This window comes from Callorhinus ursinus, unplaced genomic scaffold, assembly GCF_003265705.2.
Source record: "Callorhinus ursinus isolate GAN/ISIS: 27379988/994484 unplaced genomic scaffold, GSC_fseal_2.0 scaffold10, whole genome shotgun sequence".
NCBI classification, from domain to species: Eukaryota; Metazoa; Chordata; class Mammalia; order Carnivora; family Otariidae; genus Callorhinus; species Callorhinus ursinus.
This window is the reverse complement of record NW_027397072.1, coordinates 71985598-72010625: the sequence shown is the minus strand read 5'-3', so window position 1 is coordinate 72010625 and position 25028 is coordinate 71985598. Positions and strand designations below refer to the sequence as shown.

Below are 25028 nucleotides of genomic sequence, written 5' to 3'. Positions count from 1 at the left end.
TCACAAAACAGTCTTGCAACTAATATGTCTATCTGGCTTTCAGTCTGTACTGTATTCTTATTTTCTTTCTTGGAAGTTAGAATAATAGAAATTATTACATTTAAACAAGACAGTTTTTATTCTTTTCTACATCATTTATAATGAAAAGGTTTAGGAGGCAGTACATGTATCCTTTAAAAAACGCATTACAGGCCTTGTTTTTTATCCCTCTTCATTTCTAGGTTCCCTACAATAAGATTCTTGAAGTAAATAGCCTCATAAAATTGAAGTACTTCTTAATTATATCTTCTCATTGTAGGCTTTTAAAAGCCTGATTAAAATAACCTAAACTAACTTACTTCTACAACCTTTTTATCTCTTGATAACAAATTCAAATTAAATCTACAATGTAGTAAGTTATTTGCCTTTGTTCCATCTTTAAAGCTTTTGCCCTATCATATTTCTTTTGACTCTATTATCCATTTGCTTAATAATTTCCTGTATCTTCAGTTGTCAACTTTTTTTTTTTTTGGTCTCAGGACCCCTTTACACTCTTAAAACTTGAGGACCTCGAAGAGCTTTCTTTTATGTGGGTTGTTAAGTATCTATTTATCATATTAGAGATTAAAGCTGAGAAATTTAAAAATTTTATAAATTCAAAAAATTCATTATATGTTAACATAATAACATATATTTGTTAAAAGTAATAACTATTTTCCAGGGGTGCCTGGGTGGCTCAGTCATTAAGCGTCTGCTTTTGGCTCAGGTCATGGTCCCAGGGTCCTGGAATCAAGCCCCGCATTGGGCTCCCTGCTCCGCGGGAAGCCTGCTTCTCCCTCTCCCACTCCCCCTGTTTGTGTTCCCTCTCTCGCTGTGTCTCTCTCAGTCAAAAAAAAAAAAAAAAGTATTTTTCAGAACAAAAAGTATTTAATGAGAGGAATGGCATTGTTTTACTTTTCTGCAGATCTTTTTAATGTCTGACTTAATACAAGGCAGCTGGGTTCTCATACTATTTCTAAATTCAATCTGTTGTGATACGTAGTTTTGGCTAAAGTATATGAAGAAAATCTAGCGTTCCACGGATGTTTAATTGGAAAAAGAGGAGTATTTTAATAGCAATTTCAGGTAACTTGATACTATACTAAAACTCAACAATTGGTAGTTTCTGAGAGCTTAGTTTAAAGGTGGGAAACTTGAGGCGCCTGGGTGGCTCAGTTGGTTAAGCGACTGCCTTTGGCCCAGGTCATGATCCTGGAGTCCCGGGATCGAGCCCCACATCGGGCTCCCTGCTCACCAGGGAGTCTGCTTCTCCCTCTGACCCTCCCCCCTCTTGTGTTCTCTCTCTCATTCTCTCTCTCTCTCTCTCAAATAAATAAATAAAATCTTTAAAAAAAAATAAAGGTGGGAAACTTTATCAGTGGACTTTTTGTAATGTTAAAGTTCACTGGTGTGTCCTGCACTTCGAAGGACTCCTTAACCTGTGTGTGATTTTGTAACATATGTTAGTTATTTGGAAAATACTGTTTCACTGAGTTGCGCACTTGACACTTCCATTATACAAGATAAAAAAATACTATTAATATTACCACACATTTCATCAGAAAAGTATTGGAAAGCTGTCAAGCTCACTGTGGTGGATATAAAGTTTACAAAATTAAGATTTTTGGTTGAAAGCTTGAATTTTACCATTGCCAAACAAAGACTGTCAGTTTGTTTTTCTTGAAGTGATGGCACGCTTTGTTCATTAAAAAAAAAAAAAATGACTGCCAAATAGACATGTCTGAATAACCATAGTTTGTGTCACTTATTCTTTCAAGTAAAAATAGTGTTTCTTGAAGAGGTGAGATCAGCTCTCAACTTAAATAACAGCACCAGTCCTTTTCCATATATTTCCTTGTGTATCTATATGCCGCAGAAATGCTTTGTGTTCTTCCCATTTCATCCCACAGAATATTAAAAGGAAGTATCCTGGAGGGTTGAAATTTCATAAAAATAATTCTTTATGGTAACATTCAGGAACTTCTTTAGTGAAACCGTTTTATTGTTACTGTTTTTTTTTCTCTTTTTTGCTGTGAGTGAGCAGTGATGGAGAACAAATAAAGTGACCACTAGTCAGGTTTGGTAATACTGCCTTAATTCATGCTAAGGTGCCTTCACTTTTTTTTTTTTAAAGATTTTATTTATTTGACAGAGAGAGACACAGCAAGAGAGGGAACACAGGCGGGGGAGGGGGAGTGGGAGGGAGAGGGGGAGAAACAGGCTTCCCACTGAGCAGGGAGCACGATGTGGGGCTCTATCCCAGGACCCTGGGATCATGACCTGAGCCACCCAGGTACCCCAATCACTTTTTAAAAAATTTTTTTAAAGTAGGCTCTACACCCAGCATGGAGCCCAACACAGGACTTGAACTGATGGCCCTGAGATCAGGACCTGAGCTGAGATCAAGAGTCAGATGCTTAGGGCACCTGGGTGGCTCAGTCTGTTGAACCTCCGACTCTTGGTTTCGGCTCAGGTCATGATCTTGGGGTCCTGGGATGGAGCCCTTCATCGGGCTCTGTGCTCAGTGGCGAGTCTGCTTGAGATTGTCTCTCTTCCTCTCCCCCTTCCCCCGCTGGTGCACACGCAGTCTCTCTCTAAAAAATAAAATCTTTAAAAAAAAGAAGTTGGAGACTTAACCGATTGAGCCACCCAGGCGCCCCAAGGTGCCGTCACTTTTACTCATCAGTGCTCTGCACTGTAAGCACAAATGTCAAAAGTGAACAAAAAAATTGAGAAATGAAAAAAAAATTTTTTGTCTTGGTATTAAAAAATATTTTGACCTTGTGAACATGTTGAAAGGGTCTCATGGACCTCTGCGGGTTTGCAAGAACTGCTATTCTATCCTTAGGGTGATTGTATATAGTTTATAATCCACTTTTTAAAAAAGACAATGTTTTTAGAACTTTACATTCACAACAAATTTAAGAGATTTCTTAATCTCTTAAAAATCTTAAAGATTTCTCATATACCTCTTGCCCCCATTCATGCATAGTCTCTTCAGTTATCAACATCCCCCCACCAGAGGGGTACATTTGTTACAATTGATGAACCTACATTGACATACCGTAAACACCCAAAGTCCATAGTTTGTTATTGCTCTTGGTGTTGTATATACTATGTGCTTATGCAAATTTATAATGACTTGTATCCATCATTACGGTATCATACAGAGTATTTTCATTGTCCTAGAAATCTTCTGTGCTCCTCCTATTCATTCTTTCCTACCACACCAACTCAGGGCAACCATTGATATTTTTATTGTCTCCATAGTTTTACTTTTTTCAGAATGTCCTATAGTTGGAATCAATCATGTAGTATCTAGCCTTTTCAGATTGGCTTATTTTACTTAGTAATATGGTGTTAGGATTCCCTCATGTCTTTTTGTGGCTTGATAGCTCATTTCTTTTCAACACTGAATAATATTCCATTGTCTGGATGTGCCAGTTTATTTAATTGTTCACCTACAGAAGCACATCTTGGTTGCTGCCAAGTTTTGGCAATTGGGAATAAAGCTGCTGTGTGGAGGTTTATGTGTGGATGTAAGTTTTCAACTACCAAGGAAAGTGATTACTGGGTTGTATGCTTAGTTTTGTAGGGAACCACCAAATTGTCTTTAAAAGTGACTGTACCATTTCACATTCCCACCAGCAATGAGTGAGAGTTCCTGTCGCTCCACATCCTTGCCAACATTAGGTGTTATCAGTGTTGTGGATTTTGTCCATTTTAATAGGAATGTAGTGGTATCTCATTGTTTTAATTTGCATTTTCTTGATGACTTATGATGTGGAGCATATTATATGATTATTTGCCATCTGTATCTTCTTTGATGAAGTGTCTTTTAAGGTCTTTGGCCCATTATTTAATTGGATTGTTATGGTTGAGTTTTAAGAGTTCTTTGTGTATTTTGGATAACAGCCTATTATCAGATATGTCTTTTGCAACATTTTTTTCCAATCTGTGTCTTTTCATATTATCCTGATTTTTTTTTTTAAATTTTTTTATTCATTTGAGACACACAGAGAGAGAGAGAGTATGAGCAGGGGTAGAGGCAGAGGGAGAGGGAGAAGCAGGCTCCCCGCTGAGCCAGGAGCCCGATATGGGGCTCGATCCCAGGACCCTAGGATCATGACCCGAGCCAAAGGCAGATGCTTAACCATCTGAGCCACCCAGGTGCCCCAATCCTGATGTTTTTTCAAAGGAGTTTTAAATTTTAATAAAACCCAGCTTATCAGTTATTTCTTTCATGGATTGTACCTTTGCTGTTGAATCTAAAGTCATTGCCATACTCATGGTCATCTAGATTTTCTTCTATCTTCTAGGAATTTTGTAGTTTTGCATTTTACATTTAGGTCTCATCTATTTTTAGTCATTTTTTTTTTTTGAAGGGTGTAAAGTCTATGTTTAGTTTCATGTTTTTTGCATTGGATAGCCAGTTCAGCCATTTGTTGAAGAGACTATCTTTGTGCCATTGTATTGCCTTGGTTTCTGTGTTAAAGATCAGTTTGACTATGTTATGTGGGTCACTTTCTTGGCTCTCTGTTCTGTTCCATTGATGTATTTGTCTGTTTTTTCACCTGGTAACACTGTCTTGATTACTGCACCTTTCTAGTAAGTCTTGAAGTGGGGTAGTGTCAGTCCTCCAACTTTTTCCTCCTTAAATATCACACTGGCTCTTCTGGGTCTTTTGCCTATAATCCACTTTTGAGAGAGAAATGGGATTTCATTAATAATAACCTCAGAATAATAGGTGTAAACTAGGACTGTCCTGGGTTAACTGGGACATGGAGTCACTTTGTCTATGATTGTCCTATTTCTAGAGCAATTCAAATCTGTGTTTGGTCTCCATATCACATAGTTTTTTGTTTTTTTTTTTTTAGATTTTATTTATTTATTAGAGAGAATGAGAGATAGCAAGCACGAGAAGGAAGAGGGTCAGAGGGAGAAGCAGACTCCCTGCTGAGCAGGAAGCCCGATGTGGGACTCGATCCCGGGACTCCAGGATCATGACCTGAGCCGAAGGCAGTCGCTTAACCAACTGAGCCACCCAGGCGTCCTCCATGTCACATAGTTTTTTGATGAAACTATCATCAGTCATTGTGGGAACAAGAAAGGGAAGAATAGGAGTTTTGAGAGGTTTGTGATAGCTTTCATCTTTGAGCATTCAAACTCCTTCAGGTACAAACTATATGTCCAGTTGTTCCTGAATTTAGATCTGGTGAAAATTTCAGCAATGCTGTTGGTTCTTGATGTGATTTGAGGAATATTCAATTTGGTTATGAGAGATGTGCATATGTTAATGAGTAGTCACAAAGAATATTGACCAGTCTTTGCACCTCTTGAGTCATGTGCCTTGGATATTAAGATTTGGAATGGTTTAAAGCAGGACCAGGAATTGTGAAGTTAGTAACTGCCTTTAATGTAGCAAAGACTTCTTGTTGTATAGGAAAAAAATAGCCTTGTAAATGTTATTATGTAACATTATCTCTTTCTTAATTTACACTTCTTAAATTACATTTGTGGGATTGAATTCTTTCTGTATTGTAAAGCCTATTGTTTGTGAAATTTAATATTTCTAGAATATATACGTGAAGACCAAAATTCTAACACTCTTAGTTTAAGTAAAGACACATATTCAGTTAAAACTTAATTGGTTATTGGAACCATCTTGAATATTTTAAAAAGCGTGTTTCAGGCACATATAATGGTATATATAATTTGTGAAAGTATGCAAATGGTGCAGCTAGTATCAAAATTAAGTAGGAGCTGCATGAAACTTCACTATAAAACTGTTCAATACTTTTATTCTGATGACTATAAAGAAACTCTTAAACTCTTATAGCTCTATTTGATTTATATAAGATTAGAGAATTATCCTTTAGGATTTATTGCAAGGTATTTAAAAGAGGGGGATTGTTGCTATTTTTCCTCAAGAAATTCATTTAATTGCTTTAGACAGCGTGTTAACAGATTTCTGTTTCCTCTCAGGCTGTGGCTTCAGCTGTACTAGCTTAGGCTTAGCTCACTTCAGCTAATTAAGACTAATACCCTTGTGTTCCTGCCACACCAATTCTTTCTAATTTAGCCTTTCTAAAAGAATGCCTGTTAATAAGCAAAGCCATAGATGAACAGAGGATAAAAATAATTTTCTGCTACATTAATCATCAATCTCTGTAGCTTCACTTCTGTTGTTCTAATGTGGGAAGAGTGGTTAGTTTAAAAAAATATTTGCTCTTCTGAGTGACTTGTTCATGATGGAGCCATTTTAGTGTCAGAAGCAAATTTTTGGGACAATTTACTTTAATGTGGTATGTAAAAAAAACACCATAATAAACATTATGTTTAATATTTGCTGCATAAACACGCTAAAACATTCTTTTTATTAAAAGGCAAAATGATACTATCATAGTCGTGTTCAGCTAGGTAAAATGAAGCTTGAGGTAAACTTTAAGATTACATTGATCAACTGAGGTCTTTCTACTATAGTTACTGTTTGTTCTTCACACTTATTTTTTTAATGCTTCCCTTTCTAACCATTAGGTCAACATTTTAGCTGTATTATAAACAAAGAGATAGCATAGAAAGTTGGTAGGTAATAAAGAAAAGATAATGTGAGATTGCAACTTTAATGCAGGTTGGGGTGGTCTTCTAGGAATTTGTTCTCTTGTATTTTTTTTAGTAGTCATACTTGTTTCATGCACAGACTTGTGAGGACATGTTCCTACTCATTTATTCCTAAAACTGTGTAGTTGTGCTGGCTTAGTCGGCTAAAGTATTGTAAATAACTTTTCATGCAATGAATGAATTGGAAATTCTTTTGCGCCTATAAAATTTAGAATGGTTTATGTTGGGTTACATTTTTTTTGCTCAATAGTACAGTCTTTGGGAAATGTGCTACTTGAATAAATACTACTTTTTCTCCCCTATCAAAAGTTGTAATGGACATCTAGTGCTACATTACTTAATAAAAATAACCTAGGTATTTTCTTATGGATTTCTATACTACGGTATACTTTGTAACAATGAAATATTTTTTTTCAGTACTTAAAACAGATTAGTTGTAAAATCTTTATCTGAAGTTTTTGGGGAAAAATATAATTAAATTCATTTATCTCACTTGCAATTAGGAAGTTTAGAATTCACCATGGTCAGACATGTTAGTGATGGAAAACATTTTTTTAAATTTTATTTTATTATGTTAATCACCATACATCATTAGTTTTTTTTTTTTTTTTTAAGATTTTATTTATTTGACAGAGAGACAGCAAGAGAGGGAACACAAGCAGGGGGAGTGGGAGAGGGAGAAGCAGGCTTCCCGCTGAGCAGGGAGCTCGATGGGGGGCTCAATCCCAGGACCCTGGGATCATGACCTGAGCCAAAGGCAGACGCTTAACAACTGAGCCACCCAGGTGCCCCTACATTATTAGTTTTTGATGTAGCGTTCCATGATTCATTGTTTGTGTGTAATACCCAAGCTATACTTAGTAGTTTTATTAAACTGGCAAATTGTAACAAATGTATAATGTTTATTTTGTTTTCTATACAGCATCATTAGTTATTCCTGCTGGTAGACCTCTTCCCAGTTTTACTACAGCAGAACTGGTATGTAGCCTATTTGATATATATTTTTAAGTATATGCCTTACTTTTAGCGAAGGTAGCAGGAGGCTGGGCATAGATGTAATTTGTAATCCCCCATTTGAATGAGAAGATGTAGTAAGGGATGGGGAGACAGGAGTAACTTCTAAAACATATATGTTGCAAAAACTGAGGAGTTTCAGAATTGACATTTTCTTTACCAGCTTTTCCTGTCTTCCAGAGCAGTTGTTAGCATCTGCCAGTAGTATCTATAAATACTATTGTTAGTATCTACAAGTTCAGGAAATTTCTGAAGTTAAATTCTATGGAGTTTTAATACACGGCATAATGTTATATACTAGGTAGATCCAAAATAGATGATGTTGATACTTTCTGATTTTTTTTTTTTTTTTAGTAAGTTGAGCCACATAATAGTTCTTTTCATTTAAGTGGAGTATTTTGGTCATTTTTTTATCTTTGTGTTGTAGAGATTTAGAGTATAGGTTTCCCCCCAAAGATTTGGGGCAGAAAATAAAATTACAACTTGTATATAGAAAATTGAGTAGTTTTCAGGTGGGGAAAAATAGCACTTTTCCTCTTTTACCTTTCTTCAGTGGTATGTAATCCATTGTTTTTCATCTTCTTTCAGCCCACTTTCTGGGCCAAAAGGTTTGGTGGGCCATTAATTTCCATTTCTTCATTAAAAACAAAACCACACCCCTTACCAGGATTTTTGGAAAGAATGGTGTTGCTTTTGATAGGAGACCAATGAAAAATACATCTGCCTTTGAAATTCTAGGGACTACTTTTTCTCCTGGTTAAAGAAATAATACACTTCTAAATAGTAAAAACAAATTATAAAGTAAAAAGTGAAAGAGCCCTGAAATATTGTACCCCAAAGATAACTATTTTAACTGTTTGATGTATATCCATCTAGCATTCTTTTGTGAAAATTACATTAATTTTCAGGGTAAAAGTAGGCTCATTCTCTGTGCTGGTTCTGTAATGTTTTTACTTAGTGATATAGATGGATCCTTTTCACTGCCAGTTATATATTGACCTTAGTGGATATATCAGTTTCATTAACTGATATTTTACTAAGGGACATTTAAATTATTTTTAGTTTTTTTCCTAATATAATTGATTATATTTGTAAATAAGTTTTTGTGTATTTGTGATAATCAGGTAATGAGGATACATTCCTAGAAGTGGAATTTCTGGGTCAAAGATTATGCATGTTTTCAACTGGGTTATAATATAATTGCCCTCCAAAAGGATGGTGCATACATACTCATATAAGCAGTGGTCTGAGAAAACTGGTTTTTATCACATCCTTACCAACACTGGGTGTTACTAATCAATCTTAGAAATTTTTGTAGGTCTGGTAGGCAGAAACTTTGGTCTTTTGACTTAGCATTTGAAAAAATTAAAAACCCTGAGGTTTAATTTTTTTTTAAAGATTTTATTTATTTATTTGAGAGAGAGAGAGCACAAGCAGGGGAAGTGGCAGGCAGAGGGAGAAGCAGGCTCCCCAAGGAGCAGGGAGCCCAAAGCAGGGCTTGATCCCAGGACCGCGGGATCATGACCTGAGCTTAACCGACCGAGCCACCCAGACACCCCTAGGTTTAATTATTCTAAAATAAAAATTGTACACTATTGTATTAACTAATTTAAAGTACCATTAGCGATCAACCTATGGATTAGAGGACTCCTATAACAGCTGTGGTTCTTGTATCTGACAATTTGAGGATCACGGACTCGGGCAAAGCTGTGTAGTGAAGTTATAGGAATCAGTGTTCATACTGTTTACTAAGACTTTACTGGCTTCATTGTGAATAGCCGTAGAATAGAATTCTTTTTATCCTTAATGAGATGATCTAACTCAAGTATTGAAAAGCTGTTTTGTTCAAAAAACTTAGCCCCAGTGTTAAATGTCCAACCATTGTCCTGTTGTCCTGAATCAGACTTTTTTTTTTAATCCCTGTGAGATCAGGAAAAAAAGATAAAAAGAAAACCTTTTTCTAACTTTCTAATTAAATTTCTCACATCTAGAACACCTCAAACTCTAGTGCAAGCTTCACTTTTCCTGGTTATCCTATTCATGTACCAGCAGGTGTGACACTACAGACTGCATCTGGTAAGAGTATAGTCCCCATTAAGTTCTTTTTGTTTTTGTTTTTTTTTTTTTTGCATTGGTACTGAATGCTGGATGTTAATTTTCATGATTTTTAATAAACTGTATACCAGAAGTTACTGAAGTTACAGGAACTTTTAATACAACTTATTTTAAAAACAATAATAAATGGTGGTTATTCCTGTTGTGGAGGCAACCTACCATAAAAGACACTGTTCTAGGTCTGTCCTGTAACTTATTCCCATTTCTCTTTCCCAGCATTATAAAAGATGCTTTATGTATGTTTCTTTAATTCAAATCAATTATCTAAATTTTGACAAATACAAAATAACATACCTGTGTCCCTGCTAGCTCTAATCCAGAAAGACTAAAGATGACATTGATCAACCTTTGCCTCCTTTCTTCCTGGAGATCATGTAATAGAATATCCAAGTTTAGAGATTAACCAAACTTTGCTTTTTCAGAGTACTGTGTCTTGATTTGAAAGAGAATCCTATCTATTCTTTAGGTTTTTACAAAGTTTAAAGCACCTAACTCAGTGCTCAAAAAAATAAATTTCTTCCTCCTCCTTTTTAGTGTTGTTTTAAAGGAAAAAAGTGGGGGAGGGGATTTGATAGCTTTTGAAATTACTAAACTCTTGTTGGATAGCATTGTCTTACAGTAGTTACATGGTATCTTGGATTTTAAATTTATGTGAAATACATTCTCCATTATTATGTTTATTAAAATCCCAATTTGGGTTGGTAACATAGTAATTTATCAAACGATGGGGATAGGTCCATGGAGTAAATATTGGTGGCCTCAAAATGTGCCATATGAGCAATAGTAAGGAAAGGCTAGAGTTCAGGTGAGATGCCTTTCACTGGTAAGAATAGAATAATACATATTTATTGTCGAAAACACAATCTGAAGAATAAAATAAGAGCTCGTGGAGATAACTATGAGCATATTGATATGTTTTTGGACAGCCTTTGTGCCTGAGGGTTTCTTTTTCATTTTTTAGAGGAAAGTAGGTTTCTATCATACTTACAGTATTGTTTTCTCCTTTTTGAGGTCACCTTTATAAAGTCAATGTACCAATTATGGTGACACAGACTTCTGGAAGAGCAAGTATTCTTCATCCAATTCAGCAAGTATTTCAGCAGCTTGGGCAGCCTTCAGTAATCCAGAGCAGTGTTCCACAGCTGAACCCATGTTCTCTCCACGCGACTGCTGAAAAACCAAAGAGAATGGAAACTGTGCTCCAGCAACCCACAATTCTTCATTCTGGGACAGTGGATAGGAAACATTTAGAAAATGCCACCAGTGATATACTTGCACCTCCTGGAAATGAGCGTGAAATCATGTCTGAAGCTTTGTTGAGTCAGCCGGAAAGCTCTCAGTATATCCGTCTTCCGGGTGTTGTGTTTCCTCCACAGGTCTCTCAGACACACTTGCATGGGGAGCCAGTGCTTGGTGTTGCAGGCAGCATGACTCAGAATCTGAATGGTGGGCCCCTCTCCACTGGCCGACAGGGGGCCCAGCACCAGCACATGTCCGATATTCAGCTTCGTGTTCTTAAAAATAGGATGTTTGGATGTGGTTCTGTAAAGCAGCCAAGAAATACAGAGGAGCCCAGCAGCCTACCTGTCTCAGAGAAGGTAGTTCTCTGTTGATGTGAATGGTATCAGGGGACAGACAGCGGCGGGTGATTTGACATCCTAAGGTTTTTTTAAGCTGTCAGGTACTCAGAAGTATAAGTGTTCTGTTTTTTCCTTTAGAAGATTATTTATTACTGTTTTTAATATAGCTGTCAGTTCTTACAAATGCCCAGCATTTCAAACTTTTAATTTCAGTTAATGAATTAGAAGAGTCTTCAAAGAAAATGGATTTGTTTTAAAGTAATCCATTTTACCTCTCCCTTACATTGTGAGGATGTTTGTTTGCGTATAAATTTAAAAGACCCAGAAATCAATCCTAGTAATTAAATGAAAATAAATGAATATTTTGAGGTAATTCTTAATATGCAAAAGAGGTCCAAAGTATTTTTTTAAAAGTTGCTCTACAAAATTTTCCTAAACTCCCATAAGAAAACTTTCCCTTATCCTGCTAGTACTTTATTTCTCCCTGCTTGCTGAAATATGAGTTAATGTCTTTTGGAATTCAAACTACTAAAATATAGCTTCTAATTACTTTGCATATCGAAAATAGGTTGGAATTATTAATTTCCAAGGAATTCATAGTGAGGGCAGACAGATTCATGGAGAATTTTGGATGGTAAAATTTAGAAAAAATACTGAATTCTTTTTACATATGTGAAATATGTCTTACAGCTAACTCCATTTATACAGTTTAGTCACATATGACAACTAATTAAACGTTTATGTGTCTAGCTAATGGTTTAGTGGTCCTCTAGACCTGCTGTACAAACATGTAGCAGTGGATAGTTAAGTGCTACTTTAACATTTTCCTAGATGGAAGGGAAAGGTACCGGGTACAGTGAAGGGTAATGAATGAAGAAAATGACTGTGAGAAACTGTTGGACCTGTTTTAGAAAGTTTCTGATGTTTGATGAAGCCTGTTCAAAATCTTGTAGCAAGTTGAGTTTTGGTATAAAGTAGAAAGATTAAAATCTTTTTTGAGTATTTTTTCATTATATTTTCCGCATAATATATAAAATTTGAGAAATGTAGGCTAAACTCATAATTAGGAAACATTTGTTTTTGAGGTAAAAAATAACTGTGAATTTAAAATAAGTGTGTGTTTTCATCACTTAAAATTTTTGGAGGCATTTTTCTCCTGAACTCTGTATGAACTTCGCAGAGTTTTGGTGTGATGATTCAAGGACTTATTCTGCTGTTACTTATGAGATGTCACCTTGTACTTTGTTCTGAAAGGGCAAAATAGATTAGTTAAGGGAGATTAATCAAGAATTGTTTAGGGGATATTGGTCACGAACTTAGGTTGAAGCCGCAATAGGTTCAAATTCCAGATTGACCATTTACAAACAAGCTATGTAATGTTACTCTCTGAAATTCAGTTAAAGTCTATAAACTGGGCATGAAACCAACCCTATAATTTTTAGGATTATCAGAGATGATTTGTATAGAGTTTGTAATAGCTTCTAAGCTTTAGATTAGTGCTATTACGCTTTATGGGCATGAGATAAATTGGGTAACTTTTTATATAATTCTTTGGTTAGTTTTAAAATAGAGCTATATTTAAAACACAAACATCCAAATAGTCAAAAGTATTTACTTCATAAGGTGTTTTTTTTTTTTTTTATTAATACACAGCAGGGACTTTTCAAATAGTAGTAATCTGGTAAAATTTATGCTGATAAAATTTTTGAAAGAATTATAAATAGGTTTTTTTTTTTAAGTAGCTTTTCAGTAATTCTTATTGCTTAAAGCAAGTTACAATTAAGTGTACGTGTTTATTTGTCTTGTGCAGACTACCAGAGATCTAGTTTCTATGTAGGTTTAACATTCTTACTGTTGCATAAAATATATTCCTGACAATTTTTGATGTGCTCCTATTTTAAAGTACATATTACTATGTTAGGTTATTCTTATGTGTGGAAATTTTGTTTTATAATCTTAGAAGGCTACAGAGAACTAGAAACTCAGGTTTTTATTTGAACTCAAAAAGTAGGAGTAGGAGAGAAAGGGGTATGGTAATGTATCTTCTTGAACTATTTTTTATCTCTTGTCTGCCCTCCCCATCATCGTCATTGCCCCACCTCCAAATACTGTCATTTCTGCTGCCTCATCTTTTAATTCTTTACTTGACTGCAACCTCTTACCTTCTTTCTGAGCTCCTTTTTATGTCTCTCTCCTGTTTCCAAAGGTTCTGTCCTCAGACTGTTTCTCTTCTTACTTGAAGTTTTCTTTGGGCGACCTCATGGATTATTACGGTTTTAACTACCACCGATTTGTTGATGACTAGGTTTCTAACTGTATTACTCCCTTGAGATTTATTCTCACGTCTGTTCGCCTTCTAGACAGTGCTACCTGAATGTCACAGTAATTCACTGGTCCTCTGCAGAGGCACTGCATGGTACCACTGCCCAGCTGGTTTCCCACGCTAAGGACTTACAGTTAACTTTTGGCTCTCTTTCCCTCTTATTTTCCTTATATCATGTGCTTTTTAAAAATTATCTTTAAAATTGCTGTAGAGTGTATACAACGTACAGTTTATCATTTTAACCATTTTTAGCTGTACTGTTTAGTGGCGTTAAGTATGTTCATGGTTGTGCAACCATTACTACTATCCATCTCTAGAACTTTTTCATTGTCCCAAGCCAAATCTCTGTACCCATTGTATAATAACTTCCCATTACCCCTCCATTCAGCCCCTGCTAACTTGTACTTTCTGTCTCTATGAATTTCATACCTCCTAACTGGAATCATAAAATATTTATCCTTCCGTGACTGGCTTATTTCACTTAGCAAAAGATTTTCAAGGTTCACCCAGGTCATAGCATGTGTCAGAATTTCATTCCTTTTTAAGACTGAATCATGTCATTTGATAACTTTATTCATAACTTAAGTACTAAATATTTTGGGACTTTCTTCCCTCTTCGTCTCTCCTGCCGTTGTCCTCATTGTCTCTCATTTAAGATAGTATAATCGTCTCCTAACTAATTTATTAGCCTGTAGTCTGCTTTTTTCACTCCACTCCTCCTGGTCCATCCATTTAGAGGTTAAAGGCTTAGGCTTCAGGGATCAGAATTATTGATCCCTTCTGCATCCCTTAATAACTATGTGACTTGGGCAAGTTATTGTCTCCTCACATGTAATAAGGGTAATGGTACCCTCAGTGGAGTCACTGTGGGAGGATTGCAGGAGTGATCAGGGGGAAGTGCTCAGCAGCACACTACCTAGCACATGGTAGTTCAGAGTGTGTTAGCTGTTATCTCAGGGCTTCTGACGGCTACCAGAGATTTACCCAGAATGCAGCCTGCTAAACAGGTCACTGACGGTTATTTACCTGGAAGGTAAAGTTCAAGTTCCTTAATGTGGCATGCAGGGACCTCCATGTTCTTTCTCTGCCAGAGTTTCTTACTTACTTTTTCTTCATTTCTTGCCTACTACTTTAGTGGGAATGCCAAACTGTGAGTGCTTCTCCGTTAACCTTGGTGTATCCTCCTCTCTATTGCTTTTGTTATTCCCTCTGCGTGGTGCCTGAATCTTCTCCTCCTGTCCTCCCCACCCTCCTCTCTGGCTAGTTGCTTCTTAGCCACTTAATACTTCCTCCAGAAATTTTACTTCAGTGCCTGTCTATCCCCCCTTCATTTTTGGACTGGCTATATCTCTTCTGTGTTATCATTGTACCTTAAGCATGTGTGTGTCATCATGTAGTTAAAAGATACATTAAAGTGTCCTGTTTGCATTGAGAGGTACATTTCATTAATCTTTGTATACATAGCGCCTAAGAATATATACACATTCATGTATACTAGAATATACTGTGCCCAGGGTGGGGCTTGAACTCACGACTCTGAGATCCAGAGTCACATGCCAGGCACCCCTAGAATGTAAGCTTTTAAAGAACAAGATCTATGATTAATTATTTGGCTCAGTAGTTCTCAATCCTGGCTAAGTATTACAGTCATTCGGGCATTAGGGGCGCCTGGGTGGCTCAGTCCATTGGGTGTCTGCCTTCTGCTCAGGTTGTGATCCTAAGGTCCTGGGATTGAGCTGAGGCCCCCCCTCCTTGGGCTCCCTGCTCAGTGGGGAGTCTGCTTTGCCTACTTTCTCTGCCCCTCCCCCACTTGTGCTCTCTTTCTCACTCACTCTCTCAAATAAGTAAAATCCTAAAAAAAAAAAAAAAATCGCTGGGGCATTAAAAAGTTCCGGTCTACCCCCAAGAGATTTAGATCTAATTAGTCTGGAATGGGGTCCACTCATTAGTGTTAAAGAGTTTTCTGAGGTACTTGTAAGAACGTAGTTAAGGTTAGGAACCACTGACTTAGATCAATGTATGAATGAAAAATGGATGGAGTGAGGGGTTAAGAGAATATATAACTTCAAGAGCTTTAATTTTTCTTTCAAATCCATTCTGATACTCCTCTAAAAGATCAGTCATATCAATAGTAAGTTGAATTCAGAATTCAGTTAACTGAGCAAATATTTTTTTGAGTCACTGTGTGTCGCTCCTAAATATTTCTAAATCAAAGATTTTTAAACTAGATGTGATATTTTTCTTTATAGGAAAAAAGCCAATTTAACAAAATACTATTTTGTGTTTGTCAAAATAAGGTACATTTCATGCCAGGTAAGAGTGGAGTGGCATGGGATGCAATTGTACATTGTCAGGTAATAGGTAATCATTATTGCCACTCATTATGTTATGGTAAATATGTGGATTAAATTTCTGTTAGGAATGCAGATGTATGATGCCATTATGATTATAGGCAATTCAGTTTTACAGTTTAGTTAGAAAATGTGAAAAAGGGTGTTATAGCTTAGTTTCTCTTATATTTATCCCCACATATAGGTGTGAAGTTCTGTTAGTTCTCACTAGCCATTGGAAAAACACCGTTCTTTAATTAAAAGAAAGCTTAAATTGAAAGGATTGGAAACTGGATTTGGCAAACAAAGCTTTATCTTGAAGCCTCCTGTGCATTAGCTTATTGTATTACCCAAACACAGAAGCCATATACAATTGAAGAGACCTTGGTGAAGCTGAGAATCTTGGAAATTACTGAGCTGCCTTGTTTTAGAGCAGAGAAAGAAAACTGAAGTAGGCCTCTGTCAGATGACATCATCTGCACTAGAATTGTTGACATATCTTCACACTCAGCTGGAATTCATAGAAGAATCAGCAGTAACTTTCCTTTAACATTCAACAGGATGAAAATATGAATGCTTCTCAGGGCAGCTAGCATTTGATTTTAATCATCATTTGTATGTTAGCACCATCAAAAAAGTTACTATGTTGTGAAACTTATTATTTTTTCTTAGCAAAACTTGATACTGTCTGTAGCATGGAGCTTCTGAGATGGCTGGCAACAAATGGTTTTGCCGCTTCAGGAAAGAGAACATTGCTATGTTTCAGCACATGGCATACATTAATGCTAAGATACAGCCAGTAATTCTAAAAGAAGTCTCATCGGCTGCCATGAAACTCAGATACATTAGAGCAAAAGTATTGAATTATTGCCTTTTCCAAGACATTTGTCAAAAAATGTGGGCAAAATGTTAAGTTCTTCATGCAGAATTTTTCTTGCTTTTCAAAGGACAGTGCTTGAAGTTCCTAATTGATTGTTGGGGAGACATTGATTATTTTTGAGAGAACGAAAACTCCCTTGTAAGAATTTGACAGGGAGAAGTCCATTGATACATCATGTAGTGGTTATTTGGCCATATGAAAGACTTAAATCTTCGTATTCATGATCCTGTGGTATCAGTTTTGGATGTTGCTGCAAACCTGCTGGCTATTTTGGTCAAATTACCATCTTAGAAGAAGATTGGAGTCAGATAAACATATGAACTTACCGGTGCTTGGTGGAAGTGCTTCTGAAGAAGTTGAGAACAACAAAACTCTTGTAGTTACTGATATTAAATTTGTATTTGTAATTTTACTCCTGTCCCAAAGTAAACAGGACCTTACTGATTTAAGATAAGATGATGCTACATGAATTTAATCAGAAGAGTCCTGGAATCTTCCAATATTCCTTATTAAGCTTAAACTTTTGAAAATTATGTTGGGAGCTCAGATTAATTTTGCAACAAAACATCTTTTGGGTTGAGGTTTTCAGTACATGCCACTATTATTTATTTTTTTTAAAGATATTATTTATATGAGAGAGAGAGAGAGAGAGAGAGAGAGAGCACAAGCAGGGAGAGAGGCAGGCAGAGGGAGAAGCAGGCTCAAGGAGCCCGATGTGGGACTCCATCCCAGGACCCTGGGATCCTGATCTGAGCTGAAGGCAGGTGCTTAACCGACTGAGCCACCCAGGCATCCCTACTTCTCACTATTAAAACCAAGAGCCAATTCCAGCCTGTGGTTTAGGCCTAGGACTAACCTAATCATAATTTATATCAGATTTATTGAGGTAGAATTTACATACGATGAAGTTCATACTTTTTTAGGTACCCAGTTTTTAGGTGTACAGTATGAATTTTGACAAACACTTGCAGTTATATAACCAGTACCAAGCTGAGATACATAACATTTCTGTTACCCCAAAGAGGTTCCTCATGCCCTTTTGTAGTCAGTATCCTCCCTCTGCCTCCATTCCCTGTTAGTCACTCAGTGATCTGTTTTCTTTTGGTATAGGCTTGCCTATTCCAGAATGTCAAAACAACTGGAATAATGCAACATGTAACTTTGTGTTTCATCCATGTTGCATGTATCAGTAGTCCATTGTACCACAGTTTATTCATTCACCATTTGGACATGTGGAATCTTTCCAGTTTTTGGCATTTGTGAATAAAGCTTCTAAAAACATTTGCATGCAGTTGTTTGTTGTTTTTTGGTGTGGACACAGATTTTCTTTTCTTTTGAGTAAAAATACCTAGGAATGGGATTTCTAGGCCGTATGATACATGTATGCTTATAAGAAACCACCACACATTTCCAAAGTGATCATATTTCCACCAGCAAAGTATGGTAGAATTTTTCATTTTTCTTAGCAATGTATAAGATTTACAGCTACTTGATATTCTTGCTACTTTCATACTGTTTTCTGGAGAAGAGAAGTTTGTGGTTTTGATGAAGTCTACTTATTTTTTCCTTTTGATTTCTGTTTATATATCTTAGCTAACCAAAGGTTGCAAAGATCTCACACATCTAAAAAATTTTTATAGGTTTCACATTTGGGGCTGTGATCCATGCTGGGTTAATTTTTGTATACAGTAAAAGGTTAGGTTCTTTGTTCTTTGCATGTGAATGTTCATTTGTTTTAGTATCACTTGTGGAAAATACTAGCCTGTCTCCACTGAGTTGTCTAAAGCTCATTGAGTGTCTGAAGCACTTCACCTTCAAAGAAAATCAGTTACCATATGTGTGTTGGTTTATTTCTGGACTTTCACAGTTTGATGAATTCATGTGTCTATCTTTTCAGTCATACCACACTGTCTTAATTGTGGTAGTTTTATCGTGTATCTGGATATTAGAGAGTACAAGTCTCTCAACTTTGTTCTTTTTCAAAGTTGTTTTGGTTATTCTAATTCTTTTGCTTTTCCATATAAATGTGAGAATACGTTTGTTGATTAAAAAAAACTGCTAGGACATTGATTTGAGTTGTGTTGGGTCCATAGATCAAGGGGAGAATTGACATCATCACAATGAGTTTTCCAGTTCTTAGATATGACACGTTTTCTGTTTAGATCTTTGACTTTTCTCATTAATGCCTTGTAGTTCTCAACATACGCGGAATGCACGTGTTATTTTTTTATCTAAGTATTTTGTGTTTTTGGGTGCAATAGTACTAAATAGTACCAAAAGATAGTACTAAAAGATAATACTAAAAAGTACTAAATAGTACTAAACGACACTATAAAGAACAACTTTATTCATATTTTATGCTTCAGTTGCATTACTTATAAAAATATATTTTCAAAGATAGGGTTATTGAGAAAAAAATTTCCATGGTTCTTTACATATATTGTAAATTTCAAAAGGTTGTGCCAGTTTTCCTGCTACCAGCACTCTGTATCACTGTATTTTATTACATACTTGATAGTTCATTATCACCATTGGTTTTGTTCTATTTTTTCTATTATGGTAAACCTTTACCATTTTAACCCTTTTTAACTGCACAGTTAGGTGGCAGTAAGTGCATTCACTTTGCTGTGCAACTATGACCACCGTCCATCTTCAGAACGTTTTAGCGTTCCCAAATTGAAACTCTATGCCTGTTAAATAACTCCCCATCCTTCTCTCACCCCAACCCTGGCAGCCACCATTCTGTTTTCTATCTCTATGAATTTGACTATTTCAGATACCCCATAGAAGAGGAATGAGATAGTATTTGTCCTTTTGTATCCCTTGTCACTTAATACGTTTTCAGTGTTTATTCATGTTGAGGCATGTGTCAGAACTTCTTTTTTAAGGTTAAATACTATGTGTTATGTACATACCTTATTTTATCCATTCATCTGTCCATGGGCATTTGGGTTGCTTATACCCTTTGGCAATTTTGACTAATGCTACTGTAAATTTGGGTGTACAAATATTTCAAGTCTCTGCTTTCAGTTATTTGGGGGGGGGTATATAGCCAAATGTGGAATTGCTGGATCATATGGTAATTCTATTTAAACTTTTTAAGGAACTACCGTACTATTTTTCCATAGCAGCTGTACCATTTTACATTCTCACCAGTGCACAAGGGTTCCAATTTCTCCACAGGTTCACTAGCACTTGTTAGTTCCTGTTGTTTTATTCCTTTGATAATTGCCATTCTAATGGGTGTGAGGTGGTATCTTATTGTGGTTTTGATTTGCATTTCCCTAATTGTTAGTGATACTGAACATTTTTTTAATGTGCTTACTGGCTATCTTCTTTGGAGACATGTCTATTCAAGTCCTTTGTATGTTTTTAAATCAAGTTGTTTTTTGTTGTAGGATTTCTTATATATTTTGGATATTAACTCCTTACATATATGGCTTGCAGACATTTTCTTTCATTTTGTGGGTTGCCTTTTCACTCTGTTCATAATGTCCTTTGATACATAAAGATTTTTAATTTTTGATGAAGACCATTTTATCTATCCCCCGCCCCCCCCTTTTTTTTTTTGCCTGTGCTTTTGGTATCCTATTTAAGGAATAATTCTCGAATCCAAAGTCATGAAGATTTCCCCTATGATTTTTTCTGAGTTTTATAGTTTTAGTTCTTAGGTTTAAATCTTTAATCCATTTTGAATTAATTTTTGTATATGGTGTAAGGTAAGGGTCCAACTTCATTCTTTTGCATGTGGATACCCACTGTTCCCACTGCCATTTGTTGAAAAGACTGCCCTTTCCTCATTGAATGGTCTTGTCATCTTGACAAAAATCATTTGACCATATAATGTGAGGATTTGTTTCTGGGCTCTTTGTGCTATTCCATTGGTTTGTTGTCTGTCTGTATGCCAACACCACACTGTTTTGACTACTGTAGTTTTGTAGTAAGTTTTAAAATCATTATGTGTTAGACCTCCAACTTACATCTTCTTTTTCAAGATTGTTTTGGTTATTCAGGTCCCTTAAGATTCAATATGAATTTTAAGATGGATATTCTATTTCTACAAAAGAAATAGGGAGAGTGCCTGGGTGGCTCAGTTGGTTAAGCGTCTGCTTTCAGCTCAGGTCATGATCCTGGGGTCCTGGGATGGAGTCCCACATTGGGCTCCTTGCTCAGCAGGAGCCTGCTTCTCCCTCTGCCTCTGCCCCTGCTTGTGCTCTCTCTGTCTCTCTCTTTCTCTCTCCTTCTCCAATAACATCTTAAAAAAAAAAAAAAAGAAATAGGGATTTGGGTTTTGATAGGGATTGTAATGAATTGTGTAGATGGCTTTGGGTAGCATTAGCAATATTAACTCTTTTTTTAAATTTTATTTTATTATTTTATGTTAATCACCATACATTACATTATTAGTTTTTGTTGTAGTGTTCCATGATTCATTGTTTGCATATAACACCTAGTGCTCCATTTGCAATATTAATTCTTTTAAATTCATGAACACAGAATGTCTTCCCATTTATTTCTGGCTTCTTTAATTTCTTTCAGGAAAGTTTTATAGTTTTCAGTGAGCAAGTCTTTGGACTCTTTGGTTATGTTTACTCCTAAGTATTTTGTTCTACTTGATGGTATTTTAAATGGAGTTGTTTTCTGCATTTTTTTCAGGTTGTTAATTATTCGTGTATAGAAATGCAACTGATAATTGTGTGTTAATTCTTGCCTTTTGCAATTTTGCTGAATTCATTCATTAGTTCTGACATTTTTATGTGTGTGGAATCTTCTGGGTTTTATACATGTATGAGATAGTATTATATGCAAATAGGTAATATTACTTCTTCTTTTCCAGTTTGGATGCCATTTATTTATCTATCTATCTTGCCTAATTGCCCTAGCTAGGACTTACAGTACATTGTTAAATAGGAGTGGCAAGAGTGGTCACCTTGCCTTGTTCCTGATCTTAAAGGAAAAGCCTTGAGTTTTTCACCATTGAGTATGCTGTTAGCTGAGGGCTTCTCATAGATGGCCTTTATTATAGTGAAGAAGTTTCCTTCTAGTCCTAGTTAGAGTGTTTTTTAAAAATCATGAAATGGTGTTGAATTTTGTCAGATGCTTTTTCTGCATCAATTCAGGTGACTGTGTGTATCCCCCTTCATTATGTTAATAGGTTGTATTACATTGATTGATTTTTCATATGTTCAATCATCCCTGCATCCCAGGAATAAGTCCCACTTGGTCATGATGTGTGATCTTTTTAATGTGCTGTTGAATTCTGTTTGTGTTAGTATTTTGCTTAGGATTTTTGAGGATTGGTGTTAATTCTTCTTTAAATGTTTGGTAGAATTCTCCAGTGGGGCCATCTGGTTCTGGGCATTTCTTTGTTGAGAGATTTTTGATGACTAATTCTATCTCCTTATAGATCTATTCAGATTTTCTATTCATGATCCATTCTTGGTAAGTTGTGTGTTTTTAGAAATTTGTCTGATTCATTTAGGTTATCCAATTTGTTGATATACAGTTCATAGTATTCTCTCATAATTATTTTTACGTAAAATCAGTAGTAAAGTTTCATTTCGCTTTTAGTTGAGTCTTAGCTTTTTCTTAATCATTGTAGCTAAAAGTTTATCAATTTTGCTGATTTATTTTGAAGAACTGATTCTTAGTTTTGTTGATCTTTTTTTATTATTATTATATTGTTGATTTTTGTCTATTGATTTTTTTTTCCCTATTCTTTACTTTATCTCTGCCCTAATTGTTATTATTTCCTTCCTTATACTAGCTTTGGGCTTTGTTCTTCTTTTTCTAGTTCCTTACAGTATAAATTTAGATTATTGATTTGAGATCTTTTCTTTTTTAATGTGAACATTTATAGCTATAAATCTCATTCTTAGCACTGGTTTTGTTGCATCCCATTAGTTTTGGTATGTTGTATTTTCATTTTTATTTGTCTTAAGATATTATCTTTTCATAAAAGATTTTTTGTTTTTGTCTTGTTTTTCTTTTTCAAGTTTTTATTTAAATTCCAGTTAACATAAAATGTAATACTAGTTTCAGGTATAGAATTTAAGTAATTCATCACTTATATACAACATCCGGTGCTCATCACAAGTGTCCTCCTTAATACCCATCACCCATTTAACCCATCCCCCCTGCCCACCTCCCCTCCAGCAACCCTCAATGTGCTTCCTATAGTTAAGAGTCTGTTTTCTGGTTTGCCTCTATTTTTTTCTATCCCCCCAACCCATGTTCATCTGTTTTGTTTCTTAAATTCCACATATGAGTGAAATCATATGGTATTTCTTTCTCTGACTTACTTTGCTTAGCATAATACTCTCTAGTTCCATTCATGTCATTGCACATACCAAGATTTCATTCTTTTGAATGGCTGAGTAATATTCCACTGGATATATGTATATATTGATAAAGAAGACCCATTCATCAGGTGATGGACATTTGGGCTCTTTCCATAATTTGGCTATTGTTGATAATTCTGCTATAAACATTGGGGTGTTTGTGTCCCTTCAAATCAGTATTTTTGTATTCTTTGGGTAAATACCTAGTAGTGTAATTGCTGGATTGTGGAGTAGTTCTAGTTTTACCTTTTCAAGTAATCTCCATACTGTTTTCCAGTGGCTGCACCAGTTTACATTCCTATCAACAGTGTAAGAAGGTTCCCCTTTCTCTGCATCCTCACCAACACCTGTTGTTTCCTGTTGTTAATTTTAGCCATTCTAACAGGTATGAGATGATATCTCATTGTAGTTTTGATTTATTTCCCTGATGAATGATATTGAGCATCTTTTCCTGTGTCAGTTAGCCATCTGTATGTTTTCTTTGGAAAAATGTCCATGTCCATGTCTGCCCATTTTTTAACTGAATTATTTGGTTTTTGGGTATTGAGTTTTATAAGTCTTTAAAGATTTTGGGATACTGACCCATTATCAGATACATCATTTGCAAGTATCTTCTCCCATTCTGTAGGTTGCCTTTTAGCTTTGTTGATTGTTTCCTTCACTGGGCAGAAGATTTTTATTTTGATGAAGTCCCAATAATTTATTTTTGCTTCAGGAGATGTATCTAATAAGAAGTTGGTATGGCTGATGTCAAAGAGGTTACTGCCTGTGTTCTCCTCTGGATATTGATGGTTTCCTGTCTCACATTTAGGTCTTTCATCCATTTTGAATTTATTTTTGTGTATGGTATAAGAAAGTGGTCCAGTTTCTTTTTTTTGCATGTTGCCATGCAGTTTTCCCAATACCATTTGTTGAAGAGACTGTCTTTTTTTTCCATTGGTTATTCTTTCCTGCTTTGTTGAAAACCACCACATTAATAAAAGAAAGGATAAGAACCATATGATCCTCTCAATATATGCAGAAAAAGCATTTGACAAAGTACAATATCCATTCATGATAAAAACTCTCAACAAAGTAGGGATAGAGGGAACATACCTCAACATAATAAAGGGCATATATGAAAAACCCACAGCTAATATCATCCTCACTGGGGAAAAACTGAGAACTTTGCCTCTGTTGTCAGGAATAAGACAGGGATGTCTACTCGCACCACTGTTATTTAATGTAGTACTGGAAGTTTTGGCCTCAGCAATCAGACAAAAAGAAAAGGAATCCAAATCAACAATGAAGTCAGTTTCACTATTTGCAGATGACATGATATTCTATATAGAAAACCCAAAAGACTCCACCAGAAAATTGCTATAACTGATACATGAATTCAGCAAAGTTGTAGGATACAAAAATCAATATGCAGAAATCTGTTGCATTTCTATACACCAGTAATGAGCAGAAAGAGAAATCACGGAATTCCATTTGTAGTTGCACCAAAAACCATAAGATACCTAGGAATAGACCTAAACAAAGAGGTAAGAGATCTGTACTCTGAAAACTATAAAACACTTAAAAAAAAAATTGAAGATGACACAAAGAAATGGAAACACATTCCAAGCTCATGGATTGGAAGGACAAATATTGTTAAAATATATATACTACCCAAAGCAATCTACACATTTAATGCAATCCCTATCAAAATGTCACCAGCATTTTTTACAGAGCTAGAACAATCCTAAAATTTTCATGGAACCTCAAAAGACCCCGAATAGCCAAAACAGTCTTGAAGAAGAAAAAGTAAAGCTGGAGGCATCA

General features: G+C 35.7%; 1 protein-coding gene across 2 annotated transcripts in view; it reads left to right on the top strand.

Moving 5' to 3' along the window:
- The window catches only part of GTF2A1L (general transcription factor IIA subunit 1 like), a 76897-nt gene that overhangs the window by 4426 nt on the left and 47443 nt on the right, over window positions 1–25028 (top strand). For both annotated transcript variants that reach the window (XM_073897747.1, XM_025868857.2), the window contains exons 4-6: window positions 7562–7617; window positions 9645–9729; window positions 10780–11366. In XM_073897747.1, the coding sequence (XP_073753848.1) occupies window positions 7562–7617; window positions 9645–9729; window positions 10780–11366 (728 nt within the window). The remainder of the gene's footprint in view (window positions 1–7561; window positions 7618–9644; window positions 9730–10779; window positions 11367–25028) is intronic.